A 10,337-nucleotide genomic window follows, 5' to 3' on the forward strand; every position below is an offset into this window, starting at 1 on the left:
TGGATTTAAAATTAAATCTAGTGATATGTATGAACATGTGAAGAACACATAAGAACAATTAAGAACATTCAAACATATTCAAGGGAATTATCATACTTTAATTTTAAATTCTTATCATGGCAACATAAACAAACAGTTAGGGAAAGAGATTATACTTTCATGCAAGATCCATATGGTGGAGGAGGGGATTCTTGATGGAGGTCCTAGGGGTGGAGGAAAAGAAGATCTAGGAGAGGAAGAGGGAGAGTGAGTCTCACTCAATACCTTGAGTCTCAGGAAGACCAAGATATGACAAGACTACTCAACTTCACTAAAACTCAAAAGAAGAGAAGAGATGGGGTTTTTTGTGTGCTTTGAAATGAAGGAGAGGAGAGGTTTATATAGGAGTGGTGGAGGAAATATGAATAGAATGTCATTTAATGAGAGTTGACAAAGAATCATGAACCTAGACCTCATTTTATCCTTTGGGGAAATTTGGTGCATTAAATGTGGAGATTGATGACAGTAAGGAGCAAGCAAAGTTCGGTTTTCCCATAGCTGCTATAACAGCCTGTAAAGCCAACTTCGAAAAATCATATCTGACTCAATTCTGATCAAAATTGTCTCATTCTTGTGCTCAAATTGAAGCCCCGAATATCTAGTTTCTGGGAAAATTAACCTCATTCAAATATTCAAAATATTCTGAGAGATATTGATGAAATAGTGAGTAGAGGTTATTTGTTAGAAAATGGTTTCAGCACAATTAACATTAATAGGTCCCAAATTACCTCCCAATTAACATTAAATGGCTCCAATCACTCCCATTTCAGACTTAAATGGTTCCGAATTTACTCTAATTAAAAGATAATTGCACAAATTACTCATTGAATAATTAATGTTTAACTATCTAGTTAATTAGGTGTGTGCAACCGTACCATATAATGTAGTCCTAATCAATCAAATTATGACACATCATTGATCTCAAATTGATTATACTTATAATCAATTGAAATCAATTGTTAATAATCACTTATAGTCGGACTCAATTTTTGATGATGCATCTCAGCCATTAAAATTTGATTTGATGATAACTTTCAATTTGGTGGTCCGATTCGGGCTTATGACCAGTTGATTTAATCGTTACAACATCAAGATCATTTTGGTGAAATGAGATTAAGGATCTAATGACTAGAATCAAGATGCATATTTTCAAGATGAAATTACCCTTTTGCCCTTCATGTGAGGTTAAATGCGAGTTGCAAAATAGGGTGTCAACAATGGACAATATTTATATGAAAAAGTCTGGTGCCAAAACAAAAGGCACAACTTATGTCACAACTCGCCCATGTAGCAAGTTGTGGTTGGTGAAGGGGTGTCCCCACATGAACCCATCATCACCCCTCCACCAACCACAACTCGCCATGTGACGAGTTGTGGCACAAGTTGTGCCTTTTGTTGTGGTATGAAAACTGCTCTATTTATATTTCTAACACTAGCAGCCAATTGCCTTTCCTAGTTTTTATGTGTTCCAAACTTACCAGAATTAATTAATTAAGTAATTAAACCAATTCACATTCACCAATCCAACAACTATAACTTGTTTTCACGAGTGAAAGTCAAACACATAGCAAATTCCATCTTCAAACAACTATATTACTCAACAGTTTGAGCAGATAGCTCATCACAAAGCTAGAGAGTAGAGAGTCCGCCATGTCAAGTCAAACTGCTCCCTCAAATCCCACTGTTGATCCCTACCAACACCTCCAAATCGCCCTCAATGCCGACGGCACGATCACACGCCTCCAAGAAATCCCGAACACTGCACCCACACCTGATCCTAGCCACCCCACTCCAGTTCTCTCCAAAGACGTCCCTCTAAACCAATCAAACAACACCTGGGTCAGAATATTCCTACCCAGAGAAGCACTTGATCATAACTCCTCCACTAAACTGCCTCTCACAGTTTACTTCCATGGAGGAGGGTTCATCCTTTACAGTGCAGCCTCATCAATTTCCCATGATCATTGTGCCAACATGGCAATTGATCTCCATGTCATCATCGTATCCGTGGAGTACCGCCTCGCCCCAGAGCACCGTCTGCCGGCGGCTTATGATGATGCTATGGAAGCGTTACATTGGATCAAAACCACCCCAAATGATTGGATAAGAGATTATGCTGATTTATCTAACACATTTATTATGGGTAGTAGTGCTGGTGGTAACATAGCCTACCATGCAGGATTACGAGCAGCCATGGAAATCGATAAACTTGAGCCTTTGGTGATCAGAGGGTTGATATTGCATCAACCAGGCTTTGGTGGGTCGCAAAGGACTCAATCAGAATTGATGGACAATGATCCAAATTTGCCACTAAGTGTTTGTGATCTACTGTGGGAATTGTCATTGCCAATTGCTAACCGCGACCATGAGTATTGCAATCCAAAGGTTGGAGATGGGCCTCAGCTTCTGGAAAAGATCAAGCTGCTAGGATGGAAGGTCTTGGTGGTGGGCTGTGATGGAGACATATTGTTTGAACATCAAATTGAGCTGGTAAAACTGATGAGAGAAAAGGGTGTGTCAGTGGTGAGCCAATTTGGTGAGGGGGGTTATCATGGGATAGATATATTTGAGCCTGCCAAAACTAAGGCACTCCTTAAAAATTTCATATTATCCTCATTGGTTGCCTAGGAAGAATAGTCCACATGTCAAAAGTCTTGCACAAAGAATAACGTTGTAATGTTGTTGATGTGATTAATGCTATGTTGTTATATGTATTGAAAAGTCGTTGTTTTGCCTTTGATGCTGTTAAATCATAAATAAAACATCATTTTCATAATTATTGTTTTCCATCTTCCCTGTTAAAAAGGAATAATACTAAGAATACCACCATTTTACAAATAGTTTTACAAACTGCTGATGTAGGGAGTGATTATTGATAATTAAAAAAGTAATATTAATGGTGGGCTTAGATAAAACCAAAAAGAGGTTAACCACATCAACAGTTTGTAAAAATGTTATAAAATAGTTTGTATCTGTAGCATTACTTATTAAAAAGACCATTAATTATTGGCATGGGGTTATGGCGTAATGGGGTGTTTTATGTGTAAAAAGTGGAATAATTTTTTTTTAGGGGGAAAGAAAAGTATTGAATTAAAAGTTAGAACCACATTTTATTATATTAATAATAATAATAAAAATAAAAATTACCATCTTTTTATATATACGGCTCTACCATATATATACTCTTTGAAAATAAATAATGATACTTAAGAAACACAAAAAATTTAATGAAAATTTAATTTTTGTGCTTTATGGTCATCTATACATCAAATATCTTAAAAAAAAAAAAAAAAAAAAAAACACATCAAAATATTCATAATACTATAAGTAAATAAATAAAAATTAAGAATACCTGTTGGGATATATATATGTGTGTGAAGAGAACAACTGAGTTATTGATCTTAATATTTGAGAAATAATGAGGGTATATATAGTTATTTCAATAGATAAAGTCTATTGTGGAAATGTGTGAAGAGAACAATTTCAACTGATAAAGTCTTTGCATGATAAAAAGTAATCATTACAAAGATGATAAAGAGTAATCATCATGAAGAGACATAAGTTGAAATTCTATTTTATATATCTTGAAATTCTATTTTATATATCTTAAGAAAACAATTGTTTGACCTAAATTAAACAATTGCTAAATATTATCCCTTAATTTGAGGAATTATATCATAAAAAATAATAAAAAATTATTTTATTAATTATTTGTTCTTAAAATATTGTTAATATACTTTTAGTTGAAGTATAAGTCAAAAAAAATTTTAGAAAGAAAACTTGGGTTGTTGTTTGGGATTAAAATTTAAAATTTTTTATAATAGACTTTTAGTTTGAATATAATTTAAATTTGTTGAAGTTTAAATGATAAAGTTTTACCTAAATTAAACAATTGTTAGATATTATCCCTTAATTTGAGGAAATATATCCTAAAAAATAATATAAAATTAATTTACTAATTAATGAGAGTAATCACTTGGCGCAATCATGACATCTAAACTCAACTTTTATTGTATAGTACTAGTATTATGCCCGTGCGATGCACGACCTAATCAAAATTTATATGTAAATAATTTTTTTTTATTAATTTACTTAAAATAAATAATAAAAATAAATGAATATTTTACTTTTAAGTTACATAATGCATGCATGTTGTGTGAAACTAAGGTATCATAAAATGCACATATATATATATATATATATATATAATTGAATGGAAGATGGTAGAGGTACCTAAAAATATATATATAAAATGATTTTCAATAATATAATAATTGAAATCATGTTTAAGTGAAACCGCAATTCAATAATTAAAAACAATCTAAATTATTAAACATTTAAAAATTTGAAGTAGAGAGAGACTCACATAAGAATTTAATTTTTGTCCTTGAAAGCATGGAAGAAGGCACTAAAACTTGAGTGAGTTTCACCCTACCAAGTTTAAGTTATGTGCATTGCATGCTACATGTGTGTGTATATGCATGAAAAATGATTTGAATTTAATATTTATTGTAGAAAAGAAGTGGTGTAATCTTACTCTTGTCTAATTCTTGTTATAATTCCTTCATGTAGCGTGTGTATATGCATGAAAAATTATCTGAATTTAACATTTATTGTAGAAAAGAGATGGTGTAATCTTACCCCTGTCTAGCTAATTCTTGTTATAATCCCTTTGTTTTTCAGGGAGGGAGAAAACCCTTCTTTTATAATAATAATAAAAAAAGTCAGCGTTAATATATAATAGCTAAGATATTAATCTTCGGAAGTGGTATCTCATATAGATTAGTATTTCAATTGTGGGTTTTGGTAGTTAGAAGTTAACGCATAGTAGTTAATAATTAGAAAATTACTTTGAAATTTTTTTAAACCAATCCATTAAAAAAGTTTTGGTAGAGTTTAAATCACGTTAATAAATTATCTCTCTATTCAAATTTTTTTTTTTTTAAATCATGTTAATAAAAAGTTACTAACAAAACTATTATTAGTAAACATTTCTTAGGCTTATCTATTTAGCTTTGTTGCCAAATTTATATAAACTCTTCTATTTTATTTTATTTCTTTTTTCCGAATAATATAACACAACCAAAAACCTATAAACAACAATTTACATTCAATATAAAGAATATAATCAAAATTATTCATAATTTAAATTAAGAAATTAACACAAATTATAAATTAAGATATAAATTTAGAAAAAGAACAAAGAATAAACTTGTTTGTTTTCTCTATCACTTTGAGAGATGAAAGTGTGAGTATGTAACTAAAACTTGAACTAATTATTGTAGAAGAGAATAAATGAGAACAAAAGTTTAATATTATGAATTGGGTTAAAATGTATGTGAGAAGGTTTTATTAATTTTTTTGAAGTTAAGAAAAATAGCTTAAACAAAATGAAAAAATAATAATGAAGAAAGAATGCATACATGTCATGGGATTTAGGCATTCACATATTGAAATAAACTTCACTTCAAAAAGGATAAGGTAGAGTTTCATATGATATAGAATTTAAATCCTATTGGAATTAAGATTTCTAATCAATTTATTTGTTGGTATCTCATAAATCCCATAAAAATTGGATTAAAAAAAAAAAGTCATATGAATAGAAAGAAAAAAGAAAACATTTTTTTTATGGAAAAAAGGAAAATTTTCTTTTCTAGCCAAAAAAAAAAAAAAGTTTTTTGGAAGAACAAACGTTTATTATATATAGATACTTTTTTTTTTTTAGAAGAAAGAGAAGGTGTTTACTTTAAACTCAAATATTTATTACCTTATTTAATTTTTTTTTAACTTTATCCAAAAAAAAATTGGTAAATTTGTATGAAAAATAATTATCTAAAAAAAAAAAGTCACATGCGATGAGGAAGATTTTACTGTTGAATACGTTGTTATTTATTTTTTTTTACGGGTATTATGTTTTTTTTTTTTTTTTTACACGAAGTAATATAATTTAAATTAAAAAAAAAGGAATAGATGAAAATTGTTGCCATTTTTTTTTTGTTTTTTTGTTTACATGTAGTAATATAATTTAAATAAAAAAAGAATTAGATGAAGAGTTTGAATTGTAATCAAATTAAAATTTCTTATCAACTTATAAATTATTATAATAAAATGATTAAATGAAGAGTTTGGATTGTAATCAAATTAAGAATTTTACCGATTTAAAAATTATAAGAGAAGAAGAGATAAGTACAAAAAAAAATTATATTAATTTTTTTAAAATTCTTAAAATATTTCTGCAATTTAGTGCAGCCACTTGGCACAACTACGGTTTCGAAGCCCAACTTTTATTATATAGTATATGATGATATGATATAAATAATGTATTTAAAAATTTTAGTCTTTATATATAAAAAATTATTAAAGTTATGACTTACTATAGTTTTTTTTTTTTTTTTAAATGTACTGTTTTTGAATAAAGTTGTGTGAACTAATATCAAGTTTCTTATCAATGTTCCAATTTTGTGTATTATAATTTATACTTTAAGAAAGACGTCAAAAAACAGAGCCATTCTATTGTTGTATACTTGTATCTAAACCATGATATATAAAAGAACAAAGCTTTTGATTAAAAAAAACTAAATTAACATAATTGAACAATTTTTTTTTTTTTTTTTGAAAACACATAATTGAACAATTTCAATTGTATTACTTCTACTTTTTTCCGCCTTGCCGAATATGCAGTCATATTACTTTAATTCAACTTTAATGTGACCTATAACGGATAGTGAAGAGACTTGTGGAAGTGTGGAGTCCCATTAGACGATTCAGTAGATTGGTAAAATCTGGTTTACATATGTTTTATATATATAATCTAATAAACGATCATAAATAGTGTCTACCATTTTTTTTTATCCTCGATAAAATTGTAATGTATATTACAAATTTACAATATATACTTTTGAACATTGAAAATAACTTCATTTGCACATAGGTTTCAGTTAGCGCAATTGGTAATATCTTATGCTATCGTGTTGCAAGTTCTTAAAAATGTGCCCGAAAAAAGTGATTTAAAAAAAACCATATTTTTGCAAACCCCTAAAATCACGATTTTGATTTGTTGAGCCAACTTTTTCACTTCAAAGTAATTATTCAGTACTTCAAGATTTTTATTCTCTACTCTCACAAAATTGTAAGTATTAATAAATAAATTCATGTCCACAGCTACTCGATCTGGTACATTTTTTAGACTCTAATATTGGCAGTAATGGCATCGTCTCTATGTATTGGAAGAAGTTTGGTTTGAGATTTAGTTGTGTTTTAATTTTCTAATTATTTTATTAGGTAATAATAATGAGAGTGTGATTGAGTGTGGTAGTCCTTAAGCTTCTTATTCGTAAAAATCTGATATTTCATGTTATTATTGAAGGGTGTAAAAAGTGATATTTACACCAAATCCTCATTGAATTTAATCTCTTTTTATAAGTGGTTAGTGAAGAAAATAAAGAGTCTCAAAAGAAAATTGGAGAGAGAGAGAAAATATTATTAAAATAGAGAAAATGCTAAAGACAGATTATTTTACAAAATGCTGATATAATGAGTAGTTTTTTTTTTTTTTTTTTTGAGAGAAAAGATAGCTTGCTGATTTTATTGATTATTCCACAATGTGGATATCAGCAGTTACATAATTGACAATGTCTGGCGGAACAGACTCCATCCAAGTAGAAAAAGGAAAAGATAATCTTACTCTTTGGGCTAAAGCATGTGTTACCGCATTACTTTGCCTTACAACATGAGCAAAAGAGAAACTCCGCATGGAGCTAACATGAAATAAAATATCTCTAAACAAATGCCCTATAGATGAGGATTTCATACCCCCCTCCAACAGCCCTTTGATGACTGTTTCTGAATCACCTTCAAAATGGGATTGTTGTAACCCAATTTCTTTTGCAAAAATCACCGCACGCCTTGCTGCCAGCGCCTCAAGACACTCCACAGGATGCGGCTTGCTTATTTTTTCTGCCATTGCCGCCACAACTAATCCTCCTGAGTCACGTACCACAATGCCCAAATCTGCTTCCTCACTTTCATTAAACAATGCTCCATCAAAATTGACTTTATACTCGCCTGGTTTCGGAGGTATCCAGTTGCGTCGTCTCTGCTTCTTATAACTCACAGGTGGTTCACGGCAAGACTGAAACAGGTGCAGAAAATTTCGTACTGCCTCTCTAATACCATTGAGTGGAGTTGTTTTTTCATTCAGTCTAGACTTGTTTCTATATAATGAGTAGTTATTGATAAATAAAAATGTAATGTTAGTAGCGGGCTCAAATGAAAACCAATAAGAATTTACTATATCAATAGTTTATAAAAAATGTTATAAAATTGTTTGTAGGTATAGCATTGCTCTTAAAATAGTAATTAAAAAAAAAAAAAAAAGTAGAAAGTATGTGAAAATTTGACCAACTAAAATGATATTTAGGTCAATGCCAATGCCAATTATTCATCTAGACTAGCACACGTGGACCACATGTGCTAGTCTAGATGAATAATTAGACCGCATGATGTGGTATAATTTTTTTTTTTTTTTTTTTTTTTGTTTGATACGTATATATGGGGGATTTGAATAATCCCCTCTAAGAAATAAAGTCTACTTGGCAATTTAAAATTTACATAAGTGATGTATATCTAAAATTCACTCCTTATTTTATTATGCTCATAAGGATATCCTCTCTTTGCGTATATATGGAATAGCATTGCTATAAAAGAGGCATAGCTAAAATATATCAAATATATAGGAGGTGTTTGGTACGTGCATTTAAAAATTGAAAATATGTGTTTGATAACATGTATAGAAATACGTGTGGGTGAAAAAATATGTGGAAATAAAAACTGAAAACATGTGAATAAGGCATAAGTCTATGTGTGAAACTCTTTCCCAAAGACTTGAACCACGGCATTTAGTTCCCTCACCTCACAAACATTTATACTTGTGGACAGAGACGTAGCTAGCTTTGGACTAGGGTTGCCCCCCCCCTAATTTTTTTTTTAAAAATATTATTATATATATGTGTACTAATTTTAGCAATTTTATTCTATAAAATTACATTTTTTCCCTTAAACAATACTGATGAAGTATAAATTTGTCAATTGTAATGAACACGTCTAGATGGAGTCATGTATTTGTCTGCGTTGCCGTAGAAATAGCAATCTCTCATGATGGTCACCGGTGTGGTGCCTACCACAACACCTCCGATGCCAAAGTCAGTATAAGAAGCTTATAGTAAATAACAGAGTATAAAAATAACTAGGGATACTGTTTATGTGTCAATGTACCTTCTGTTGGAGGGGTAAGGGCTATATATATATACATTCTCTTAACTCCTAGCCGTTGTGGTTGTTATGGTGGTTTTAATGTTCCTTTGGGTAACACCTCTTCCCCAGTAATGTGGATTTTAATTTGCTTCCAACGGTTTGCCCAGCTGGTCTTTTGATTGGTTGCCTTATTTATTGACTGTATTGAATGGCTTCTTTACCTTCGTTCGAGGTGTGGTTTTATCGCCGGGGATGCTTAGTTGTTTCGTCTATCAAGGTGACTTCGTCAGTATCAATGAGAGATTTCTATTTCTACAGCAACGCAGACAAATACCTGACTCCATCTGGATGTGTTCATTACGACTAACGAATTTATACTTCATCAGTTTGGCGCCGTCTGTGGGGAGAGGTGAGGGCTATATATATACATTCTCTTAGCTCCTAACCGTTGTGGTTGTTATGGTGGTTTTAATGCTCCTTTGGGTAACGCCTCTTCCCCAGTAATGTGGATTTTAATGGGCTTCCAACGGTCTGCCCAACTAGCCTTTTGATTGCCTGCCTTATTTATTGATTGTATTGAATGGCTTCTTTACCTTTATCAGAGGTGTGGTTGTATCGCTGGGGATGCTTAGTTGTTTCGTCTGTCAAGGTGACTTCGTCAGTATCAATGACTTCGTCCAAGGAGGTTGACTTTGTCAGTCCTGTCAGCTATCTCCAAAAGTTATTCAGCATAAGCTGAATGTGGACCCGGAGAGAAAGCCTGTCCAACAAAGACGACGAGTCTTCGCCCCAGAAAGGAACCAAGCAATTACAGACAAAGTTAACAAACTATTGTCAGCAGGCTTTATCCGGGAGGTCTACTATCCTGATTGGCTCGCAAACGTCGTCTTAGTGAAGAAAGCAAATGGGAAATGGAGAATGTGCGTGGACTTCACAGACCTGAATAAAGCTTGCCCGAAAGACAGTTTCTCCCTGCCGAGAATAGACAAGCTAGTGGATTCTACAGCCGGGCATAAGTTACTGACGTTCATGGATGCTTTCTCAGG

The 10,337-nt window shown here is 31.4% G+C and overlaps 1 protein-coding gene across 1 annotated transcript; it reads left to right on the plus strand.

The window, feature by feature from the left end:
• Window positions 1–1,585: 1,585 nt before the first annotated feature.
• On the plus strand, window positions 1,586–2,815 carry LOC126707926 (carboxylesterase 1-like). Its single transcript, XM_050407669.1, has one exon. The coding sequence runs from the start codon at window positions 1,690–1,692 to the stop codon at window positions 2,665–2,667; it is 978 nt and encodes a 325-aa protein (XP_050263626.1). The 5' UTR covers window positions 1,586–1,689; the 3' UTR covers window positions 2,668–2,815.
• Window positions 2,816–10,337: the final 7,522 nt, after the last annotated feature.

Source organism: Quercus robur, chromosome 12 (assembly GCF_932294415.1).
Source record: "Quercus robur chromosome 12, dhQueRobu3.1, whole genome shotgun sequence".
NCBI lineage: Eukaryota > Viridiplantae > Streptophyta > Magnoliopsida > Fagales > Fagaceae > Quercus > Quercus robur.